We start from the raw sequence: 22,859 nt of genomic DNA, 5'->3' as shown, positions 1-22,859 counted from the left end.
CATCGCACCGTCAGAGGCTTCTGGGACACTGGTCCTCGTGCCAAAGGTCTCCTGCTCACTGCGGTCCTGGGAGAGTCCTGAGAAGACCAGATCCCCTCTCCCCCAGAAACCTCTTCCTCTGTCAGGCCACTGTGCACAAAGGAATCCTTGCTAAAAATTTCTTGAGGAACCTAGAATTCAAACCAAATTAAGAAATGTGTAGAAGAAAATTCTCCATCCAATGAAAAACAAGTGGAGAAACTCTAGAGACGTGAGCGCGTACTAAGGCAGGAATGTGGGCTGAGCTCCCCCAGCTCCTGACCTCTGCCTCCCACTCTGCCCCAGCAGGCAGATTCCTGGGGAGAAGGGGGCTTCTGGCTGAGAGTCCTGGTAGCCTGGTGCTGCTGGGAGCTGTGAGGAAGCCAGCAGCTTAGGGGCACCCATCATTCCAGGGGGTCCACCAACAGTCAGGTCTGGTCAGTCTTAGTGCCTCAGGCCCCCAAAAACTCCCTGGGGGCTTCCTGGTGTAGGTGCCCCACCTGCCAGCATCTTCCCCCTTCCTGCCTCCCAAGAGCAGTGGAGCCCAGGGAGTCCTTGACAGCAAGAACTTTGCTGGAGCACCTTCAGAATTTGCTCCTGTAATGCTTACTCCCTGCTCTTAAATCATAGGCAGGAAGAAAATCAGAGAGAGAAAAACTGGACCCCAAAGTGCCCAGCAATGGGAGAAAAGAGAAGTAAGTAAGTGATAGCTTGTACATATTATACAGCCACTAAAAAGGATGTTCACAGAAAGGTTTTAATAACACAGGGAATGCTTGGCTAAAGTACGTTTGCAGGAAAATGCTGCTCAGAGAAAGGGTTTGGGAGTGTGTTAAATTTAGGAAATACTGCACTTCTGGTCTCTCTTGAGATTTATGTTGCATGTTGGCGTATAAAAGGCTCTGAGAAGTCTTAGAGTCAAGCAATTGTATTTAGCCTTATTTAATTCAGTGTTTCCCTGATCTGTTTGATGACAGAGCCCTTTTCTGTAGAGCCCCCTTTCCCAACCACACGGCCTCGTCGTCTCCCTGTTGGGGTGGTCACTGTGTCTCCAGCAAGTGGCTGGCTCCCCACACCTCCCTGGAGGCCCAGGAGCTCCTTAGGCAGGGATTGCATTTCCTACCTGCCAGCCAGGGTCTGGCACAAGGGAGTTGACAGTAAGTTGGATTGGACTGAGAGTCCATGTTTGTTTCCAGTTTAGATACTAATGATCTGATTTTTCCTTTTTCTTTAAGTGGTGTTTATTATGGGTGTTATCATCGTAGGATGAGCAATGCATTGACTCCCCCACTGTTGATCCACCTATAATAATGGATTAACCAGTGACCAGGCAGGAATGAGGCGCATGAACTGGCCTTCCTGGCGTCACTGCGTGAGCCCTGCACTTTCCTCCCTGACCTTGGCCCAAGCCAAAACAAAAACCAAAAATCTGGTCAGCTCCTGCCACAGAAACTAATACTGTGAAATGAATTTAGGGTACCTTTCAGTCAGCTGAATACAGCCCACGGGCCACCACACACCGCATATTTTTGTAAATAGTTTTGTTGGAACCCAGCCATACTCATTTCATTTCATATTCATATACATACTATCTACGGCTCCGTTAGGGCTACAATGGCAGAACTGAGGGGTTGCAACAGAGACCATATGGCTGCAAAGTCTAAAATATTTACCATCTGGCCTCTTACAGAAAAAGTTTGCCAACCCCTGAGTTAGAGGATTTCTCAAAAAATGTTATGTATGTTTACTTCACCTTGGGTGGTGAGGAAAAGTGACTACTCTGACAGCATATTGCAAATACTGTTTTACAGCAAGAAAGAACAACCTTGTACTCTTCAGCAGTTGCTAACTGCACATAATAATAATGGTAAGGCTGGTTTTCATGTTGACCATCTGAGCTTGTTGCTTTAATAAGGAAGTAAAAGCAGTTGAGCAATAAGAAGTAAATATCCCCTTCTGATACGGCAACTTGAAGAGTAGGAGGCCCTGCTCCTGCAGAGACGGCGCCCTCGGGGGCAGGCTCCACTCTGACGGGAGCAGGGAACAAAACACACACCACCCAGGATGGAGTCCCATGGGAAGGGGCTCCCAGGCCTCCCATAGTCCAGCCCAGTGTGTCAGATGGCATGATGTCCTCGGCGACACGCACTGCACCACTTCAGACCTCTGGGGCTTTGCTCGGACTGTCCCTTCCCCACCCCCAGGAGGCCCTCTCTTCTTCCCATCTGGCACTCAGAGCTCAGCTCCGCAGGCAGCCGTTTGACCCCTCAGAGCTTCTGTGGTTCACCTCCTGCTTACTGCCATCTTTTCCTATAGCCCAGGCTTCTGTCTACTTTACACGTCTCTCTTCCCTCCAAGATGTCAGTGAGTAACTTGTGAGCAGAGACTGCACATGCTTTGCCCCTTGTTTAGGGATAATATTCCATGTGATATATTTGTGGCAGGGTATTATTTTGCTGACCACTTTATTTTCCCTTTCCCTGTATTCCCTTGAATCCTCATCTCCATCCATTCACATTCCTTACCTCTGGGTAGGAAAAAGCAGGAAGTACAGAGAGCCAAATCTTTGCTTTTGAGTTTCAAAAGCTTGGTGTTGAGGGAGGAATAGAAAGAACTTAAGTAATAGCTTAAGAATGACTGTAAGATGAGTCAGTCAAGAATCTTGGTTCAGAGGGGATGAACCAAGAATCTTGGTTCAGAGGGGAGGTGAGAAATGCCAGTAGGGGCCCTGTTTGCCTTCTTCCCCAGTTTGAGTTCCTATGGTGGTGGTGGTACTGAGGGGGACACATAGTACAACCCTCACGTGGATTTATGGGATCCAGGAACAGAGGCTATGAGTGCCTTTCTCTGGTTGAGCAGGTAGACAGAGAACAAGACCCCCAAGGAGACATTCCCCAGTGGATTAGGACAGCCTGACAGAACTGCAGCCCCATGTAGCAACTGTGGCAGGAAACACTGGTTGCTGCCCAGTATCCATCTCCTTCCTTCTAACAGAACTCCTTGGGGCAACAGCAAGAAAAGTATTTCCCAGCCTCCTTTGCAGCAAGGGGCAATGTGATACAGCTGTGGTCAAAGAATATAAAGCAGAAGTCACTGCATGGGATTCGCAGGAAAACTCTTTAAAGGGCAATTCTTCAGGGTTTTCATGTGCCCTTTTGCCCTCTCCCTTTCCTTCTTGCTAGCTGGAATGGCTGGAGCTGTGGCAACTACCCTGTGACCATTAGGTGGAATGCATAAGGCCAAAAGCCCTAGGTTAACATGAGGAAGCAAGATTGATGGCACCTGGGTGATGACATCATGGAAGCATTGCACCTCCCTGGGCTGCCTACCTCTGAATTTCTTGTAAAATGAGAAAAACAACCCTATCTTGTATATATAAGTGTTTGGAGGGCCACTGCCAAAAACATTTCTTAATAGATTCAGTGAGGAAACAACGGAATTATCCCTGGCATGTGAGAAGGCAAAGGAGTATGGGGCAAGAGCGAGGACTGAAGGCTGACTCAGCAGCCACCTGCAGGGGCAAAGGACAACGGGATGAGGGTGTCTCGGTGATGACAGTGAAGCCAGATTGTTGCCGCCCATCCCAAACACCTCAGCCTGCTGTAACCCCCAGGAAACTGGAAAAGAAATCTGAACTGATGAGCTTAAGTTTCTGCCACCAGGCACAATCAGGGCAAGGAGAAATTGGACTTGGCTATAAAGGAAAGAAGTCAATGTTTCTTACACACCTGAGTTGGGCCTGAGATTGTACATTACCTAAATAAATATGTATTAAGTGGAACTGGTAAACAGAACAGACCCTGAGGTCCCTGGGGACTGGAATGAGCTGGCAGACAGACTCCAGGGCCTGCGGTCCCCTGCCTTTCCCAGGCAGCTTTGAAGACCCTAAGACTGTAGTTTGGAAAAGTTTGGTTTGAGAGGGAAAAATCACAGGACTCCACTGGAGGAATCCTGAATAATACTTTTGATGTCCTCTCCAACCCCCTCCTCCCCTGGACCAGTCACCTGCCCATCTGCAGCCACACCAGAGGCCCCACCCCAGGCAGGATTATCCATCCTCCATCCCACCCCTCTTCCCAAGCCTGTGCCCTCAGCCCTTTGCCAAGACTTTGGCAACAGTGAAAGCAGTCACCAGTTACTGTAAGTGACACCACAACAAAAATGGCTCATGTTTACAGGTGCTGCAGGTCAGGGTGATGACAGGCCCTTTTCACGCCTAACACAACCCACCTAATCAGAGACGCAGAAGGGCTCAGCATTTGAACCCAGCATTTTTGGCTCCAGAGTCCCAGGTGAGCAGAAGCATGGAACGGCTGGGGACCCCAGCTCCCAGAGCTGCGGGCTGCTCTCTACCAGTTAGGCCAGGTTCTTTGCAACCCCAAACCTGGGAGGCCTTTCCTGAGCCTGCCCTGGGGGCTGAAGGTGAAACCTGAGGTCCAGCAGGGCCTCCACCAGAAGCCCATTCAGCAAAGAGGAGTACACCCCGAGCTCTGAGGTGGGGAGGAGACCAGATGCCTCCGGTTTGCTGTCCTCAGTGCTTCCTTCTCTTGATGAATTATTCATGTCCATGGCCAGGCGGCAGATCAATAATGCAGAAGGGAGAAACCCTGGCTGGGCCCAGCTTCCAGCTGACTGGCTCCACCCCTGCTCCAGGGAAGGACTGTCCGCAGCCCTCTGGCAGTGGGGCCACCTGGGCAGGCACATCCAGCTGTCCTCAGGGCTCCAGGCTGGGGGCGGGCTGCAAATATACCCCTGAAGGGGAACTGTTTACAACTGCTGTACCTCCTCCACCTGGAAGGCCCATGTGGCCATCAGCACAAAGGAGCCATGAGCACCTGAGGCAGCCCTGGGAGCAGGAGGTCCTGCCAGAGGACCAGGGCGCAAGACACGCCACAGCCTCTCAAGTCCCTTCCACCGGCCCTTCCTCCAGGGCTCAGCCTGGGGGTGGAGACCCAGGAGAACCAGGGAGTTTGTTTTGGTTGTGAGTAGAAACTTCCAAAGAAGCAGCACCTTTAAGACAGATGCTTAGCCTCCCCCCATCCCCAGCAGGTCCCAGCCCATCTGCACTGGGGGCCGGAGGCTGGAGGTGGGCGAGTCCAAGCTGCGCTGGGAACTGGACTTTGGGGGCACACCCACCCTGACCCTCTGGCTCCCTGCCCACTCCCCACGGAAACAGGCCCCCTCCTCCCCAGGCCACTGCTCCCTGGCAGGCACCCTGGACAGTGGGGTACCGACCTCTTCTGCCATGAGGCTCCCGGACTTATCCAGGGTTTCCCTCTTTGTCCTCTTTGCTTCTCAGTGTTACCTAGATTTTCTGTTTGTGATGTAGACCCTTGTAGTAAGAAAGGAAGGAAAGTGATGGTGATTTTTAGAGGGAAATACAAGAGCCACTGGAGGAGGTACACCTAAGGTGAGTCCCCCCAGAAAGCTGCTCCACTTACTTCAGGCATCTGGGCCAGCCCAGGCTCCCCAGTAAGTGCATGTGAGCTGCCTGGCCATCTTGTTAAAGGGCAGATACTCTTGAGTCATGAGGTCAGGGTGTGGCCTGAGTTTCTGCTTTTCTGCCCACTTGGGTGATGTCCAGGCTAGTGGTCCAGGGAGTAGCAAGGCCCTGTAGTCCAGTCCAACCTCAAATGACCATTGAGATCACCTGAAAAGCTTTTAAATATCCAGCTGCCCCAGCCGCACCCCAAACCACTTAAACCAGATTCTCTAGGTGTGGCAGCCAGACGTCAGCATTTCCCAAAGCTCCCGGCTGATTCCAGTGTGTATCCAGGATCGAGAAGCCTGCTCCAGACCAGCTCAGTTCACTCCTTTATCTGAGAAGACTGAGACCCAGGGAGAGGATGGGGCCTGCCCAGGATGGTGCTGCCAATGCGTGAAAGCCTTGGGGACCGGGCCAAAGAGCTTTCCTGGGCACACGGGGTTGTCTCCCATCATGTGTCAGGAAGTGGGGAGGAGGCAGGCAAGTCTGGGGGCGAGGGTAGCAGGGACTCAAGGGTCAAACGGAGTTGCCTACAACCTCCCAGATTCTGGGATGCTGTCCAGGTGGGGCCAAGCTATGCCCCTTATGGGTATCCAGCTTTGAGGGTTCAGTAAGAGTACACTGGGCTTCCAGCAGCCCTGTGGGTATGCAGAGCAGATTATGATCCCATTTACAGATGGGCAGTGTAGGTTCAGAGTGGCCAGGCCACTTGTCCCAGGGCATAGCCATCTGCTATTTGAGACCTCCTGCATTGTAGAAGTGCCAACTTTTCCCTCACTGATTCTAAGACACATATACCCCCTTCCCCTGTTTTAAAGTTTTTTAAATTGGGTTATGTCTGACAAATGGTGCCAAAGAATCATTCAGGCCAGCAAGGCAGGCAGTAAGTGATGTGATTGTTCCTGGCAGGGCCCATGTATAGAAGGTATCTGGTTACCTGAGTGTTATTAAATTGGTAGCATTACACTGGTAATAAATAAAGCACCGTTCTAACTTGGGCAATGCTGTGAATGACTTTGGGAAGATTATGAGAGGCTCCTGTGAGGGCTGCCTCAGGCTCCCGGCTCCCCTTCCTTCCAGAGCTGCTCCTTTAGGTCAAAGATTATAAGGCCTTTTTTTTCATCTTTGTGTCCTCAGAGTCCTGGGACCTAGTAGGTGCTTGGTACAAGTTTGTGGAAAAAGAGACGGAGGGGGCCCAGCCCCAGAGTCCCTCTGGGAAGCCTCCCCTCCCGTCCAGGCAAAGCTTACTGACCCCTTTTTGGCTGTCAGTGAGCACCCACCCAAGCCATGGTCTGAACGGTCCATGTGCTCCAAATTCTAACCCTCCAGGTGATGTGTTAGGAGATGGGGCCTTAGGGAGGTGTTTAGGTCATGAGGGAATTAGAGCCCTCATGAATGGGATTAGCGCCCTTATAAAAGAGACCCAAATTGGGGAGGAGGGGGGAAAGAGGGGGGTAGGTGTGCTCCTCTCCTCCCACCTTGGCCTGCCCTCCTGGGGCCCTCACCACCTTCCACAGGAAAGCAATGCCTGCCTGCTCCCTCCTGCAGTCCGGGCATGGATTCCTCCTCCCACTTTCCCTGCCCTTACCCGCCCCACACCAACTCTGGTCCTGCTTCCAAAGGGCTTCCCTTTCTGGGCAGCAAAGCATGGCGGCAAGAAGCCAACTTTAAGGTTAGCCCCAGTATCTTCTGTGGGCCAGGTATGGTGTGACCTGGGACAAGCCCCTGAGCCTCCGTTTACTGATCTGAACCCAGGATAGCACTAGCAACCCCCTAGGATGTACCAGCATCTGTAAAATGCCCAGCATGTGCCAGGCTGTCAGCACCTTTGGTTCCTGCCCCCTTTCTTTCCACCCCTGAGATCTTTGTTTATGTGCAGAAGGGACAGCTGAGGGCAGATGGGACCGGCATTGCTCACTGAGGAAACTGAAGCACTGAGAGGACAAACGACCTGCTTCAGATGTCGGGGGCAGCGGGGGGGTAGGTGCAGAGGGTGTTGGTGCCCAAGCTGGCTGTGGAGCCCCAGCACCCAGCTCCTGGCCCTGCCCCTGGAACGAGGGTGAGTGAACAGCCCACAGTTGTGAGGTGCCCCTGGACCCCAGCAGCTAACACCCAGATATGCGTTCACCTTTATTTCTTTCCATGCTGAGAAATACAGAGAAGTGAACTGTGAGTGGTGCAGGCAGTGGGGAGGGGTAGTTCTTGCTGCTCGGAAACAGATGGAGAGGCTGGGGAGGCACCCTGAGATGAGCTGGGGCCTGCCACAGTCCTGCAGCCAGCAGCTGGCCCCACCACAGAGCTGGGAGGCAGGGCCGCTGCCAGCTGCAGCGAGGCACGGGTGCGGGCCCTCTCGCCCAGTCCGGTCTCCAAAGGGTTTCAGGTCCTCAGGCCCTGTGCTCCTCTCTGTCAGAGGTCAGTCTCTTGGTGCTCTGCTCCTTTTGGAGCCTCGGAGCCTCGGAGGCGTCTGAGTTCATCCTTGTTATGACTAGAAAACTCTGAAGTCCTTGTCACCTGGATGGAAGGCTGTTCCAGCCATGCCTGTTCCTGTGGCCTCTGCTGGTGGCATTTCTCTTGACTGAACTTGGTTTAAGTGTGAACAAATGTGTGTACGTGTGGGAGCGCACAGCGGTGTCTGTGTGGATGTGGCTGCCGGGGCCAGGGCAGCTGTGTGTGGCATCCTGTGCACACGGAGGCCGCAGATAGAGCCTCCCTCGGCCGTCATGTCCCCCATGAGACCATTTGTGTACTGTCTGCTTAGTTGCTTACTTCTCCTTGGGGCGCTGAAGCCGTGGTCCCCTGGGCCTGCCGGGTCACTGACCAGGTCACGACTCTTCTTGCCAGAGCCAGGGCCTGTGAATGACCAGTTCCATAGAGCTCATGACTCCCCTGGCCTGACCTGACCTCACAGGTGACACAAGTGTTCTGGGCTCTTCCCCACACACCGGCAAACCAGGGCATTTCTATTTTGACCTCAAAGGGCCCATAAAGGAAACCCAGCCAAGGCCCCTCCTTTAGGGTTGGGAGAGGTTAGGGTTATTCCCAGGTGGGGGACTGACGCAGGCATGTGCCTGCCCTAGAGGGACCCACCCGGTGCCCCTGGGACCCGTCCCTCTCCTGAACACCGAACACTTCAGCCAAATTCTTCCTTCTGCTCGGAACTCTCTAGACCCAATAAACAACCAACCTTCCTAAAAGCTCTGCAGCCCACTCCCCTGCCAGTGCTACAACACTGCTGACAGCCCGGGAGCCCACGGAAAGTTCTCCCAGTGGTCACCCCAAAACTTCTTCCAGGGAGAGCCTTTGCTGCTCGTGGGTGGCCAGGGGGCCCAGGGTGAGGCACCAAGCATCGCTGGGAGCCACAGCCTGGGCCCTGCCAGAGCCATCTGCATGGGGCCCCAGGCTTATACCGCACACCCTGGGGAACCCATGGCAGGAGGAGAGCTGAGGCCAAGGCCCCCTCTCACTGGCTGGGCAGGACTACGGGCCGGTGCCCCAGGCTACAGCACAGGGAGGCTGGCAGTGAGAGGCAGGCTGGGTCCTCCTGGAGGGTGTGCTGGGGCCAGAGTTCTCAGCAGAGATGCTGCCAAAACACAACAGTGAAGAGGTCTGTGGGCCATGCACCTCTGTTCCTGTCTTCACCTCTTGGTGTGTCCACCCTGTGAAGGAAGTGGCTGTGTCACCTCTCTCCCGGGCAGCTGCACATCTGGGGCACCCAGGAGATTCCAGGGCACATGCTGAGCAGCAGTGTGGCCTTCAAGCTCAGGGCACTGGGGTCACAGCAGGCATGTGGCACAAAGCATGCAAGTAAGTTCTTTTTGTCCCCTGTCAAGAAAAATACAAAAATCCACATGTGTCCTGGTCATCAGACACACAGGCAGTGGGCTGCTTCTCCCCCCACCAGTGTTCATCTCAACTGCGAGGCTGGTTCTCCGCATTCTGGCAGTATATGCTGTTTTGGTAGATCCCAGGAAATTGTGGGGATGAGGAACAAGCCAGACCCTGGGATCAAAATGCTGGGCCATGTCCACGAGATTAAACCACAGTCTTCATTGGTTTCACATCTCTTCCCTTCGTTCCTTCGTCCTCTCGCTATTCTCATCTGCTGTGGGGCTACTTAGGGGTTTCCCTCTGATTTGTGCTTCTGGAGCTTGGGGACAAGTGGGCACTTGGTGGTCACCGTTCCGTCGTCTCGGGGCGTGTGGGGTATGTGACTTCGAAGCTCTCCAGTCAGCCGGGCCTGCCTCTGCTAGCACAGCGCCTGGCTCATTTTATATCTTCTGAACTGTGAAGGAAAGAACAGTTACAGCAGAACAGAGCTCAGGACGTGGGGTCTCCGGTCCACGTCTTGAGGATTTGGGCTGCTGTTTCTGAGTGGGAAACGGTAACAGGGACAGTTTGATTTGGGGCCCTTGGCGTCACTGCACTGCCCATAGGAGGTCTGCAGCCTGGGTGATTGCTCAGAGGTAGACGGGTGACCTGGAACACAGAACCATCTGTGCCTGAATTTTTTAGTGAAAGCTGAACAATTCCCTTTGCCAGTGTGAGTTCAGCAGTTGTCATTTGCCGTCAAAAGAGTCAGAGCTGCAATGACAAATAGCAGCAGGACAGGGGAGCCTGAGGCACTGTGAGGCGAGGGTATGGCAAATGCCCTGTGCCGGCAGTCTCCTCTCTTGGACCTGCAGTTCTGTCAGAGAGAGAGATTCTGGAATGTGCTTCAATTCAGCAGACAGAAAGTGAAGGATGTGAATTTTGAACTCAGGCAGGCTGAATATGAACCTGCACTCACCCCTCTCCTAAGTAGCCAAGGTTACCCATGACCCTTGGCTGAATTCCAGGTTTTCCGCCCCAGGTTGAACTCTCCATGTGCTAGACCAGTGCCTCCCAAGCTTTACAGACTGGACTAGGAATCATATTAAAATCATTTTAAAATCTGATTCAGTGGGTATGGGGTAGGGCCTGAGAACCTGCATTTCTGACACATTCTTAGTGTCCGAAGGCACTGCATCTGGTCCACAGAGTGCATTTGGAGTAGCAAGTGCTTTAGGGGAAATGTTTAGGTTGATCCCTGCAAGGGGCAGAGAAGCCTGGGGCCTTCCCAAGGCGAGTGTGTGAGGGGAGGGACTTGGACAACACTGACCTGTGTATGTAGCCCAGAAACTCACAAAGCTGCATGGGCCTTGTGAGCAACAGAGAGTTGTCTTTGAAAATGGTCTCCCTGCTGGGTAACTTCCCTGAGCCACCTTTGGGGACTCACCAAAGTGTCACTTTCTGAATTCCCCCGCATGTGCCATTTGCCTCTGGTCTGTCGGCTCTCTCAGCAGGGATGCTGGTGGGGCAAGCTGCCCACCCTCTTCACAAAGCAGAACCACGTGCATTGTCTCAGGTGATGCTCACAAAGCCTCTGTGCTGGAGGCTTCTTCCTACCACTTTAGACATGAAAACCCTGAGGCTAAACCTCAACAGCACACTGGCTTAGGACCCAGAGCCGTCAGAACTGAGACTGGAACTCATGGCCTCTGACTCCTAGGCCCATGCTCTTTCCTCACCATTTCCTATCCATCCACTCTCCAGGCACAAGACGAGTCAGAAAGCCAGTCCCACTCAGCAAGTTACTGCTGGGCACTGGGTCCCTTTTCTGGAATGACAGGATAAGGCTGTGGCCCCATGGCTCTTATGCCCACCCCTGACCCAGGGGTGCAGGCTACACCCTGCCATGGTTCTCATACCAAGCAGGCCGGCTCCCTCGGATCCATGTGGCTCGGCCTCACCTGTGAAGTTCACGGTCACAGCCACAATGATGATGATGATCCCCATGATGATGAAGGTGATGCTGAGCAGCCGGGCCAGGCGGCCCAGCCTTCGGGCCCCGTCCAGGTCTCCCTGCTGCACGCTACTTCGAGACTGCAGAGAGAGGGTGGCAGGGACCTCAGGAAGACTGCCCTTGGTAGCCTTGCGGGGGTGCCTTGCCTGAGCCTCTGGAACACATCCAGTCCCCACTGCAGCCTCCAGAGTGCCCCTTGGGGTGGGGAAGTAGCCCCTTCCTGGAGAAGTGGCCTGGACCCAAGTGGCCAACACCTCTTATGGGGACCCCTAACCAAGCCTGTCCCTCTCTGGCTGGGGCCAGCTGGAAGCAGAGCCAAGCAATGCAGGGCCCTTCCTCTCAGGACGGTGATGGGACAGGGGCCAGTGGCAGGTGGCATAGCAGAGACTGAGGGCCTGGGAGGTTCTGCCCATGCTGAGCTGGCAGGACAGATAAGCCAGGTGCCTCCAGACCCCAGCTCAAGGCTCACTACGACAGCCGCACTAAGGAAAAAGTATCATTAGTCCTCCCTCCCCGTACTTCCCACCCAGGAACCACATCCCCCAGAAAGGTGGGCATCTTGGGTTTGAATTGGGAAGGCTGGGGCTGGAGGGGGAGCCACACATGGCCACACAGGGGCCCGATTTGATATTTCTTTCTTTCTCAGTGCGCTCAGTTTCTCTTGGCCCTATTTAATTTTTTGAAATCCGGTGCATGAGCATGAGGTGGACAGAGGACATAAGCCAGAGGATCCTGGGTGGCTCAGTAGGAGGGGCATCCCGTGCATTGCTCTGCCCCCTGCCCATGACGGTTCAGGCATCAGCCTGCAGGCCACAGCTGGCCTGTGACTTCCAGATTCCTCCAGTTCTAGAATTCCCCGATGCTTCTTAGGCACAGGCAGGAGTCCACTAAAGAAAGGTGACTGCACTCAGGGCCTCAGGCCACTGATCTGGTTACTTTTTTTTTCTGATTATCATTATTTCCTGAGTTCAACATGGGAATGTAGTTGAGTACTTTGATGATGATGATTTCCTGAGTCCTTACTTTGTGTCAACCAGCTTGCTAAGGACTGTACCTAAATGATTGCATTTAGCCTCAGATTCATCCTATGAGGTTGGCAGTGTTGCCCACTTTTAAAGAAGCTGAAGTGCAGAGAAGCAGCCCTTCCCTTCTCTGTTCTCTTCATGCGAGTGGCCCCTCTCCCCTGACCCTGTCCTCTTTACCTCTTAGAAGTCTAACCCCCCACCCATTCCCACCACCACATTCTCACTCCCACCCCATGGTTCTGTTCCAAGCTCCTTCCGGGACAGCGCCACCTGCCTGCCACAGCATGACATCAACTCACTTTGCCGCAAACCATAGCTTCCTACTTCACAGATCTGATTCTGGCCTGTGCCCCTCCTTCCACTTGCCCAAGCCCACCCCACCCTATTAATCAGTGTCCTCTTCTAGTCAATTCCACTGCAACTCTCTAGCCACTTGCATCTGCCCTAGTTCCAGGTGCCACTTCCCACTCAACAGACATGCATGCATGCCAGGCACTGTTCTAGGCCCCCAGGATGCAGCAGGGTGCAAGAGCACCCAGTTCCCATGCTCACTGAGCCCTCAGCCTAGGTGGGGAAGCTGGCCTCCATTGTGGCCACATAAACAGGTAAAATTGCCACTCTGGGTAGTGTTACAAAGGAGAGGTTCATGAGAGCTTGTATAAGGGGAGAGTCAGGGAAGACTTCATGGAGGAAGGACATCTGGAATGAGATGTGAAGTATAAGTAAGAATTAAATAGGCCTTTTCCAAAAATGACAAGTACTCCAAGCAGTGAGAGCAGCATATACAAAGGTCCACAGGGAGGCCCTGCGTGGCAACTATGTAGAGTCATGAATGACATAAGGGCAGTAGGCTCCACAGGAAAGAGAGCCAACATCTGGGCTTTGGCCCCCCCCCACTAACCCATGCCACCTCCAGCTCTCTGCACTGCCAGCCCAGGTCACTGAACTCATAGCTTCAACACCAAGGCAACACTGGGGCAGCAGACGGAAAAACTTCAGGGGCTTTCAGGGCGTTGGCTTTATGATTTTCTGGGGCTACCTGAATCATTACCAAGGGACTCATTCTCAGCTATAAGCGTGGCGTACAAGGGGGGCGGTGCAAAGTATGAGAGGAATCCTGCTGGCTTTCTGAAGAGAATAGTGGTGAGTGCGGTAATGATCAGGACCATGGAGAGGGGCACGGGTGCAGGTATGAGAGGTGGGGAGGGCAGGTGAGGGAGAGAATGTTTCAGTCACCCTAAACCCTCCCTCTCTTCTTTATCCACAGATCCACCAGTCTGTGCATCCTGGCCATGCACATTCCCTGAATCCTGAGAGACACTGTTGAAGGCTTAGATGCAGTGAGAATGGTCAGATGGCACTGCTGTGTCAGACACTTTATTCACACTATCCAGTGAAACCTCACAACTATTCCGTAAGTCTTAGTTTTCTGATCTGTAAAATAGAAAGTAGCTGCCTCTAAGAATAGAGCTCTACTTTTAGATACAGAAGTTGCTCACCCATTAGTTACCAAATGAAAGATCCATTCCTTGCTTCCAGGGGTGGAAGAAGGCCCTCATTTCTTTTTATGTCAGTGGCCAGCTGCTCTCCCGTCACACTCATCTTTCCCCTACCCAAAAGGGCTCAGGTTGAAGGCACAATAATAATAATTGCAGTAATGGTTGTAATGGCTGTGAATTAATAGATCATTTGTGATCGCGGCACTGTGGGAATGGTGAGGGAGAAAATGAATTCAAGTTAATACATCAGTAAGGAAAGACACTGAAGAAAACCTGAGAGTGGGGAGTGGGTGGGGAGTAGGGTGATGGGGTGGGGAGGACGCTGGGGAGAGCTGCCAGAGGCTGGGACCAGCCAGAGGAGGGGGGCAGCAGGACTTCTCAGGAAAGAGCTTCCTGCACCCGTGAGGCTCAGGCCAAGCCCCAGCAGATCTGAAAACTGACAATATGTGCCAAGGCTGATCAGCTCTTAGTCCTTCCACAGGGCGCAAGCCTCTCCCAGCAGGTCAAAGTGAGGGGATGTACTTCTCCACACCCTCTTTACATCCCTCTTTCTGCAACAATGCAGTTGTTTCTGGAATGCTCTAAGGTTAACCCTTCAGTCGCTGGAGAGTGGGAGACACAGTGGCAGGGGTGGGGGCTGGGGTTCCAGGGGAGGAATCAAGGCAGCTGCAGTGGTGGATGGGAATGATTGGGAACACTTAGGGTCTTGAAACAGCAGCTATTTACCGACCCCCTCCGAAGTACGTCAATATTTTAAGCCATTTGCCTGCATGCCAGCTAACTGTTGGCCCTGGCTGGGCATCTGCCCTTTCTTCTGACATTGCAAAGTTTAATATTAATGATAACAGCAACTACTTCCACTAACTAAGCGTTTACCATGTGCCAGGCTCCACACTACATGCTTTCACACATATTAGCTCATTTAATCCTCCCAACAGCCCTATGAGGTAGATGGCTTTATTACATCTATTTCACAGATGAGGAAACAGGCTAAGGAAAAAGGCCAAGTGATGTGGCCAGAGTCATGTGGCTTACAAGGGGTAGAGCTGGGATGTACGCCAGGTCTACCTGACAACTGTTCTATCACTGTTGTCAGCTGAAGGTCTGCTGCATGGGGTCCAGCTCCCCTCATTGACAGGACACTTTGCTGGCACTGAGGAACATGGCTATTTCCTAGCCTGCCCGGAAGTAGAATGGATGCAGTCAGCCTTGCCTTGGCCACCCCGGAGGCTCACGGGAGGCCATGGTCCTGAGCAGGGCTGTGATCAGAGCCCCTTAGGCAGAGCCCTTGATCCACCAGCCCCAGTCACAGCAGGCCCCTGCCAAAGCCCCAGTGGGAGGGCACTGCTGGTCCATTAGTTTTCCAGGGTGGGGTGGGGGAAGACAGTAGGTGGAAGGAGGGGACAAAGAGGGAAGGAAGTGGAATTCTTCCCTCCTGCTCAAATGCCTGAAGGGCTTAGCTTTCCTGGGAGGGACACACCATCCTTGTCCCCAGAGGTAGGTGCAGGGTGGGGCCATGGAGAGAACAGTGGGTTCAGCATCCAGCCGGTGTACCTCCTATGAATTGTGTGATGGTGGGCAAGGCGCAGTCTGTGTCAGTTGCCTCCTCCGTTAATGGGAACAGTCAGGCTGTTAGGGTGTGCTCTGCAGACAGTAAGCTCTAGAGAGGCGCTCTAGGCTGTGGGTCCCTTCTACCCTGGAGTCAAGGGTTTGCTCCTCCACTTAGTAACCGACGGGACTTCAGATGAGGAGTTGTACACTCTGTCCCCAGGACCTGGAGACACCAGCACAGGAGACTTGCTCTCCACAGTCTGTCCCTCCTTCATCCCTGCTGCTGTTTAGGGGGGACAGAGTGTTTCTGTCCTGGATGAATAGCTGACCCCCACCCCAGGGCAGTGGGAGTGTCCTGTGAATGAGACTGGCTCCCAGAAGAGGGGAGACAGCTGTGGGGACACCCAGTAATTCCCCACCTGCTTCCCAGGAGGCAGGCTAGTTGTAATTGGTAGGGACCTGAGCTCTGGCTCTAAGCATCCAATTTTGGGTTCCCAGTTTCTAGCAGGTTATTTCACATCTCCATGCTCCAGTTTTCTCATCATCGGTAAAACAAGAATAATTACAATACCTAGACCTCATAGGGTTATAGCCCAGAGTAAATGAGATAATACATGTAAAGAATGTGGACCTGTGCCTAACATTTAGTGGGCATGCCATGCGTTAGTAATATTATCCCTCAACACTGGGCTCCCTCAGCTTCCTTCTTCCTGGCTCCTAACGGTCAGCTGTACTCCACAGCTACCCTCCAGCTCCACCATCAGCCGACCCAGTCCCTGCTCTGAAATCTCCAGCCCCAGTGTCTGTCAGAGTGCCTGCCCTTCAACCTGTCTAAACCCCAACCTGTGACACCTCCAACCTAAGGCTGTCGCCATCTTCCCAGCTTCTTCCCACCAGCCTCACGCCCTCCTAGTCCAGCTCACTTTCTGGTTGTCGTCTCAGTCACCCTTGCCAGCATCTTCTGTGCCACCTGGACCTGCCCTTAAGGCAACTCTGCCATCCCCAGCCTTGGGGTGGAGCCAGTGTCATGTCTGTGACTCTATACCTGCAGCTGGAGAAAAACCACACCACGTGCAGGCTGATAACTCAGACCCATGCAGCCTCGGCAGAGCCCCCCAGCCACTGACCTGTTTGTTCCTGGTCTCCTCTCCTCCCCTCTGCCACCAGGCCCTTATTTCTCAGAAAATGACCTTGCCCCCCAAATCCCTGGGGGCAGGGGGCCCACACTGCATAAGCCATCTCCCTTTCCTTTGAATGTTTCCATCTCATGGCCTTAGGCTTTCTGCCTAAGCCTCTCCACCACCAGGCGCACCAGGGGTCTATAAACAGCCAAGCCAGTGGACACTCCCATCTTTGTCGAACCCCATCTCCACTGCAAGTGGCCACTTCCTCCTTCTCCACACTTACTCCTCCTTGGGTGTCTCTCCCTCTTCTAGTTTTCCTCCCACCCTCTGGAATCTTCTTTCCCAAACCCTTTACTGTCCACTTTCTTCTGCCCACGCCTTCAGCGCTATAGTTTCAGAGCGCTGTCTAAGGCGGGTCCCCCTTAGAGAGCAAGTGCTGCTCCCACGTCCTTCACGGTTCTCATGTGCGCTCCCTTCTAAGCGTCCCCCCCACCGGCTCAGTCCAGGCTTACCTGGTCCCCGCCGGGACTCTCTCACAAGGCTCTGGCAGGACCTCTCCGCCCCCAGTCCTGCCTGCTCTCCTCATTTCCCACAATGCAGTCGGGTGCTTGTTTTAAACTATGAGCTGAGCACATTGAGCATCTGCTTAAAATTTTTCAGGAGCATCTCAGAGCCACGAGGATAAAACTTAAATTCCTAGAGCAGGTCCTCATCCACCTCCGGCCACCACCACACTCTGTGGCCAAACAGACAGTGTTGTATCTCCCTACTCCCAAATGCCTTGCAGGGTGTCTGGTTCATAAAAGAGGCACATTCATTTGTGGGGGACCTAATCATCTTCTATTATTTCCCTCAAAACAAGCAACTTGGAGTTCAAGTGAATGGTCAACTGAATGAATGAATGGTACGTGTTAACCAGAACTCCTGCAAAAGTCCCCTCCCTCCAATGCCAGGCGCAGAGGAGCCCATCCAGCCCGTCCTCACAGCCTGCACCAGTGATCCAGCAAAATGGCAATCCAACCACACCCCTCTCTGGCTCCAAACCTGGTGATGCATACGCCATAGCATGAGTGAAGCTTGGAAACCGGGTGCCAAGTGAAAGGACCACACGCGGTATAATTACATTTATAAGAAATGTCCAGAGAGGCAAGTCCATAAAGACAGAAAGAAGATTCCTAGTTTGCTTAGGTCTGGAGGGACTGGGGGGCGGGAGGTGGGGGTAGAAAAACAGTACAGGGTTCCTTTCGGAAGGGAGAAAAATATTCTAAGATTGACATGGTTATGGTCGCAATTATCTGTGAATGTACTAAAAATCACTGACTTGTATACTTTAGATAAGTGAACTGTATGATAAGTGACTTAGTTTCAAAGCTCTGAAAAACACCACAAACCTGGGATGGCTTCCCATCCCCCGCCAAGGAGACACTGAGCTGCCACTTAATTGCTGTTACCAGATAAGAGCACCTAAATGTGCTGGGTGTTGTCCTTTTAAGCTCTTCATGGGGCTTGTCTCCTTTCGCCCTCACACAACTCTACACTGTTATGGTGGCACTCATTTAGCAGATGGGAACGCTGAGAGGGGAGGTTTGAGGGACTCGCCCGCAACCACACACAATACCTTGCGGTTTTGCCCAGCATGAGCGCATCCTGCCACGTGTTGTACAGGTCTGTTTACAGGTTTCTCCACCTGAGGCAGGAGGCTACTGGGAACTGGCCACGGTGCCTGGTTGCGCACCATATTCCCTGCCCCAGGCCCAGTGCCCATCAGACCTGACTCAAAGCCCCAAGGAAGACATAGAGGTGCATTGCGGGTGGGTTCAGCGGGCTCACAGGCGTGGGCCTGGGTTGCCTTTGACAAGGCAGCTCCTAACTCCTCCCCTGCCACCCCTACCAGGGAGCAGATTCTAGCAACTCCTTTCTCCTGGGGCCTTGTGTGGCTTCCCTCCCCAAAGCCTGTCTCCCCTCCTGGGGCTTCTCCCTGTATCCAAGAGGTTGGCCCTGCCCAGAGCCGCTGGCTGCACCCTCAGGCCTGGTGCTGCGCCCAGTGCACGTGCGGCACGGGATGCTCCCTGACAGCCCTGCTCTGAGCCCTGCCCAGGCCTGGCTCTCGTGCCCAACTAGTCCTTTGGACTCGGATGCTGCTGGTGTCCCCTGATGTCCTGGTAGGTGGTGCTGGATAGAATGGGATCAGAGAAGGCTTCCTTGGCTGGAGACTGGGCCTCAGTGAAGTGGAGGGAGATGGATGAGGAACTGGGGGGCAGCAGGAGTCAGCAGAGCCCCTGGGGCCTTGGTGATAAATGACTTGGCAGTGGAGGCGCTCCAGAGGGAAGCAGACATGTCTCTCCACCCAGTCCTCTGACCAGCCTGGGGCTAGCAGTTTACCCCCTGTTCCTAACCTGATTCTGATTCATTGCCTGCCCAGTGTCTCAGTGTCTCTCTCTCTCTCTCTCTCTCTCTCTCTCTCTCTCTCTCTCTCTCTTAGTCTGCCCCCAACCTTCCTGGTCCTCAAAGTCACTTGCCACTTAAACTGACATTTCCTGCTTACCCTCCATAAGTAGCTCTATCCAAATGGTTTGGTTTGGGGACAATCTAAGACAATTTATTCAAAACCCCACAGCAGAAGTGTGCAAGAAGCAAAGGCTAGCCCACATGCCCCTCCTTGGCAAGGCCAGCCATGCCCTCTGACACACATTTTTCACCCATGGCCCAGACCTCCCTACCCTGAAGACAGATGCTGAAATCAGGACAACCACGGAGGCCCAGAGGGCCCCAGGGAATACACTTCCCAGAAGAGCAGCCTCTGGGGCCCTCAGTGCATGGAAACCAGAGCTGGCAAAGGCCGTTAGAACCCCCAGGTGGCCTGGGGCAGGTGGGGGGCTGGCTCCCCTCTTGGGAACATAGGGCACTGGGAACCCATGCCCACTGCAGCCTCTGCTGGTACACAGTCTGGTTCAGGAATAACTCCTGGGGACAACTGCCCCCTTAAAGACAAGCCCCCCCAACTTTCTGCAGTGCAGAATTCAGCTCCAGGCAGCTCCCTAGGTCCTCTCCCCGGCAGGGATGTGTGCAAAGTCAATCTGTGACACCCAGGAGCAGAGAAGAAGGACCCCTCTCCAAGCGGGGCAGTAGGCCAGCTGAGAAAGGAAGTCTTCCCCCAAGCCCCAGCACCCAGCTCGCTTTTCTCTCCACCCTAGGCAGGGTGTCTGTTGCCTGCCAGGGGAACATGCCTGACAACCCCTGGGCCCAGCACTTACCATGATAGAAAAGATGAGGGGGATGAGGTTGAGGGGCCAGACAGGGCAGAAGCAGGAGGCGATGGCAAGGATGAGGTAATCTCGGGGGACTTCTTGGTCCTGAGCACAGGATGTGGTGGCAATGGAAGATGCCCGTCTTGAGCTGTCCCGAGAGGGTGACACAGAGAGTGGGGCCTCCCGGTGCGCCTCTGACACCACCTTGAAGGGCGGGCCATGGCTGTGGCCATTCTGCTCCAGGTCCAGAGCCCCAGAGAGGGACTTGGACAGCTTCAGGGGGTTGTCATCCTTGCCTTCCACCTTGATTAGGAGTTTCTCCATCTCGGGCAGGTCCGAGGGAGAGGCAGTGCCTGGATCCTGTGGCGGGGGAAACTGCGATTGCACGGAGTTAGCCATGTCGGCGTGGGCCTCGGGCTGCTCCCGCTCTGGGCTGAGACGAGAGCTCCAGAGGGACCTCAGTGCCCCATTCCTCAGCCCAGACTACAGGCCTATGGATCGGGGTTGGGCGTGTCAGCCAGGGGAGCGAGGGCCAGTCCGGGGCTGGGCGGGTGAGCTTCTCCAGGCCACCTGAGTTCAGAGGCCTGCTGTCCCTGCAGAGTTCCGGAAGCTCAGAGTTGTCAGCTCAGGTCAAGTTTGAAGCCAACTTCTCTGGAGCTGCTGACAGCACAGATGCGTGGGGAAGCAACAGAAAAGAGCTCCAGGAGCAGACAGAAGATGCTCCTCTCCTGAGCAAAGCTTAGACTAAGTCGGGGAGGTTCTGTGTGTATGTGCGTGTGTGTGCGCGCGCGCGCGTGTGTGTGCGCGGGCGCGCGCGCCACACAGCCTCCCGCCCTCCCTCCCCGCCCTCCTCACAGATGCTTTTCCTTTTCCATTCCCGTCTCCCCTGAGACCCGCCCAGCAGCTTTCTGCCTCTGCCCAGCCCAGCCCGGCCCAGCCCAGCGGGACTTGGGCCAGCCTCTGATTTGCACTGCAGCCACAGGACCAGCTCCTCTGGGCTGGGGGCTCTGAGCGGGGGAAAAAGACAAAGTGGGTCAGTAAGGGGTGTGTCTTCAACAGTCCTGGGAAACTGAGACCTCAGCTTCCCTTCTACTGCTGCAGGCTTGAGCTTCCTCCTATCTGTTGGAAACAGAGTCCTGGACCTGTCAATCCCATCTTGACCGACTTCGAACCTCCAGAGGTATCCAGGCCAGAGTCTGGCTCCTGGCTCCAGGCGGGAAGGGGAGACAGGAGCACAAATGTGGCCCCTGGAGGATCCTGCCTGGACCAACAGACCTGAATGGATTTCTGATCAGCTCAGCAAGGGGTGGGGCAGAGGGGTTTCAGGGAAGAAGCTGGCCCCATCTCATGCTCATCAGAGCTGTTCTGCAGTGCTTTTCAAGAACCAGCAAAGATCCTTCTGTTCAGAGCTCCTTGGGGCAGGTGCCGGCTCTAAAGGGCTTCAGTCTGGTTGCCTGTCCTCTCTGTTTCTTGTTCTCGTTGTTCTGTCTTATGTCTCCTCCTGTTTCTGCCTCCTTCTCTGTTATCTACACCTCTTTCTATGCCCCTTATCTCTCTCCTTACATTGTTTTATAAGGGTGATCTGGACCCACTAGGGGTGTGTGTGTCTGTTTTGGAGAAAGGAGTAGGAAAGAGTCTAGAATCCTGGGGTCATGCATGATAGGGGTGGGGAAGTTAGAGGTGGGAAGGGCCACAGAGGTTGTGGAGTTCAAATCTTTTGAAATCACAGATTGAAAACCCAAGGCCCAGAAATGGAGAGATACTTATCTTAAACTGTACTCCAACCAGACATCAGGATCCAGGTCCAGGGGCTGGTGTGGAGCAAGATGAGTCATTTTAGTGGAAAGACATAGCTTTGGGTTCTATATCAAGCTGGCTTTAGAAATGCTGCTTCCAGCAAGGGCCTTGACCAGGTGGAACGGGGAGTGTGACTGACAGAGAGAGTGCAGAACTGGCCTCAGAGGGGAGCAGGGAGATAGTGAGGGGCGGCCTGGGGAGCTCAAAGGGCACCTAGAGGCAAATAAACTTTGAAAATGGTGTATGGCTTTAGAGCAGACTTTCAGGTCTGATGAATTTGGTTACATTAAATTAAGAATTTTTGCTCCATACAGGAAACCTATTGTTATTTGCAAAATGCAGGCCTCCAGGGCAGTGAGACTGATGCTTCCTGCCCTGTATGTGTTTGGGGGAGAGGACTTGCTCCTCACCTCAGTCCTCAGGGAGGCTTTTTCTCATCCAGGCCAGTAGTAAGATGAATGAGTGAGCTGGACTCCTCTGCCCAGAAACTTCCAGAAATGTGCTAGTGCCTTTTAAATATGAGATCTGCAGAGAGTGGCAGGTTGGAAGCCTGAGACCCCTAGACTCTAACTCCATATCCAGCTTGGACAGAATTCCAGCTTCCAACCTGGAAGTTGACCCTTGGGAGGAGGGACTCAGGTGCTCCGCAAACTTACAGCAGCCCAACCCAGGCATAAAGCCTCCAGCCAAACATGGCTAGTTCAAACTAGATGGCTGTCCATACAGAACACACACTGGATTTTGAACACTTAGTATAAAAAAAAAGAATGTAAAACCTTTCATTAATACTGTGTATATTGATTACATATTGAACTGATAATAGTTTGGATATAGTGAGCTAATAAGACAGACTGGCTGGGGGACTTGGGGACCCAGGTTTCTCTGCCACTGAGTTGCTGGGCTCGTGGTGCCAACTGGTGGCCTGGTGGTGATGAGGGGAACGACCAAAGGTGGGAGGGGAACCAGGGCGATAGGGAGAGGCAGTAGGGAGAGGGCAAAGGAGCACCCAGTTTGGGGTCCAGGGCTTGGTAAGCCCAACCCAGCCAGCTGCGCCTGCTCCGGCCTGCAGTTGCCATCTCCCCACTAACCCTCCTCAACTGAGCTCTGAAATGGACACCCATGGGTCATATTCATCAAAGTGTACTTGGCCTGCATAGTGTTCACTCAACATGTGTTTGCTTTAAAATCCACTTCACATAAAACCTGCGGTTTCAGACTTTTAACATGAAGCTATGAGAACCCTAGGCCCATTTTCTTCAGAGCAGCAAATGGCTGGGCTGGCCTTTAGGAG

The 22,859-nt window shown here is 53.6% G+C and overlaps 1 protein-coding gene across 4 annotated transcripts; it reads right to left on the bottom strand.

Annotated features, from left to right (window-relative positions):
* Window positions 1-7,620: 7,620 nt before the first annotated feature.
* Window positions 7,621-20,971, bottom strand: TRARG1 (trafficking regulator of GLUT4 (SLC2A4) 1). Of its 4 annotated transcripts, XR_012130551.1 has the most exons (4): window positions 19,778-20,971; window positions 11,272-11,404; window positions 9,125-9,325; window positions 7,621-8,353 (listed from the first exon to the last, which is right to left on the bottom strand). XR_012130551.1 is itself a non-coding variant. In XM_037022717.2 (3 exons), exons 1-3 carry the CDS (start codon window positions 20,168-20,170, stop codon window positions 9,772-9,774), a joined length of 582 nt encoding a protein of 193 aa, XP_036878612.1. In that variant the 5' UTR covers window positions 20,171-20,779; the 3' UTR covers window positions 7,621-9,771. The 4 variants fall into 4 exon arrangements, 3 of the variants coding, with proteins under 3 accessions (XP_036878612.1, XP_073091160.1, XP_017530830.2); XM_037022717.2 differs by having other exon boundaries at window positions 7,621-9,785; window positions 11,230-11,404; window positions 19,778-20,779; XM_073235059.1 differs by having other exon boundaries at window positions 7,621-9,325; window positions 19,778-20,778.
* Window positions 20,972-22,859: the final 1,888 nt, after the last annotated feature.

The sequence above is a fragment of the Manis javanica genome, chromosome 4 (genome assembly GCF_040802235.1).
Source record: "Manis javanica isolate MJ-LG chromosome 4, MJ_LKY, whole genome shotgun sequence".
Classification (NCBI taxonomy): domain Eukaryota; kingdom Metazoa; phylum Chordata; class Mammalia; order Pholidota; family Manidae; genus Manis; species Manis javanica.
The sequence above is the reverse complement of the archived record's forward strand: the minus strand, read 5'-3'. Positions and strand labels throughout refer to the sequence as shown.

Excerpts from the sequence above, each read along its gene's own strand:
- TRARG1 (XM_073235059.1), bottom strand. The coding sequence starts at position 20,170 with ATGGCTAACTCCGTGCAATCGCAGTTTCCCCCGCCACAGGATCCAGGC. Across the intron at positions 11,405-19,777 it reads CCCTCATCTTTTCTATCATG|TCTCGAAGTAGCGTGCAGCA; the intron begins GTAAGTGCTGGG and ends CTCTCTCTGCAG. Across the intron at positions 9,326-11,271 it reads TGTGACCGTGAACTTCACAG|GGGACAAAAAGAACTTACTT; the intron begins GTGAGGCCGAGC and ends TTTTCTTGACAG.